The sequence below is a fragment of the Propithecus coquereli genome, unplaced genomic scaffold (assembly GCF_000956105.1).
Source record: "Propithecus coquereli isolate 6110/MARCELLA unplaced genomic scaffold, Pcoq_1.0 Scaffold672, whole genome shotgun sequence".
Classification (NCBI taxonomy): domain Eukaryota; kingdom Metazoa; phylum Chordata; class Mammalia; order Primates; family Indriidae; genus Propithecus; species Propithecus coquereli.
The window spans coordinates 196,315-197,438 of NW_012152752.1; the positions used below are offsets into that span (position 1 = coordinate 196,315).

The window sequence follows — 1,124 nt, forward strand, 5'->3', positions numbered from 1 at the left end:
CTCTGCACTAAAGAGAGAAGAAAAACAAGGACCCGAGGGAGTCAGGAGATGCCATCTAAGGGCAGCACTTTCCTCACCTTTGTTAGCCTCTGAATATTCTTCTTATAAAGAGATGACAAGCATTGCTTCACCAGTCCCATGTTGTTATCTCGAGTGAAAGTTTCACTGTGCTTGTTCACCAGGTTTTGGAGTTCTGAGGGGTTATTGGTTGAATAAACTTGTGCTAACTCGTGGTATGCATTGCTAAGAGGCTAAAGGTTTGAAGGAGGCAAAAAAAAAAAATATTAAAACTTCAGAAGACTCAAATTTTCACAGGAAGCAAAAAAACCCTCATGTACTATATTTTAAGCAAGTACATTCCATACCATTCCAAGTAGCAACAGACTGTTAACTAAAAAATTATAATTTACCCAAAGCAAATGCCTAGTTTTTAAGACCAAGGGTAGAAATTCACTACAGAGTAATTTACTGTTAACAAAACGTTATAGTGCAGAGCAAATGATGGCATAGCAGGTGAAAGCCCACTGAATTTAGTGAAGGAATGCATGTCTTTCTCTATCAGTGGTTCTATCTTTTTCTACTGATAAATTATACTGGGGAAAAAAGAAGGCAAAATGTCCATTATTCCCAACTTACATACCCCCTCATATACATACCCTCTCACTTACATAGCGCCTCTCCAGATTCAATGGGACAATCTCCTACTTCTGCTAGCAAGAAGGAAGACAGGCAGTGGCCGTAGACCTACTAAGAGACTGAGCTACTTTAGGCATTTTATGTACGTTATCCTCTATATTAAATATTAAGAAATTAGGGCAGAGGTCCAAGAGAATGTGGAGAGGTCCTAAGGAGAACTACCAACAGGGAGAAACTAGATCTAAACCCACCTCTCTGACTCTGAAGTCTGTGTTCTTTTCACCATTTATGATATCCTAAATAAATCACTAATTCTTGTGAATAATGTCCTCAAGCCATGAAGACATCACTTTATAAAAGCATTCCTTCTAAAACAGGCTGGCTCAGGGCTCACCTGAAGGACTCATGGGAGTTCTCTAAAATGATCTGAGTAAGGCTGCCCTAAACCTGCCCCTGCACATCACTTTTCCATGGGAATCCAGGCAGCT

General features: G+C 39.9%; 1 protein-coding gene across 1 annotated transcript in view; it reads right to left on the reverse strand.

Moving 5' to 3' along the window:
• LOC105823449 (COP9 signalosome complex subunit 3-like) overlaps nucleotides 1-1,124 on the reverse strand; it is a 46,876-nt gene that overhangs the window by 36,299 nt on the left and 9,453 nt on the right. Inside the window, exons 3-4 of the mRNA XM_012660652.1 lie at nucleotides 657-677; nucleotides 78-251 (exon numbers count right to left, since the gene is read on the reverse strand). Coding sequence (XP_012516106.1) covers nucleotides 78-251; nucleotides 657-677 — 195 coding nt within the window. The remainder of the gene's footprint in view (nucleotides 1-77; nucleotides 252-656; nucleotides 678-1,124) is intronic.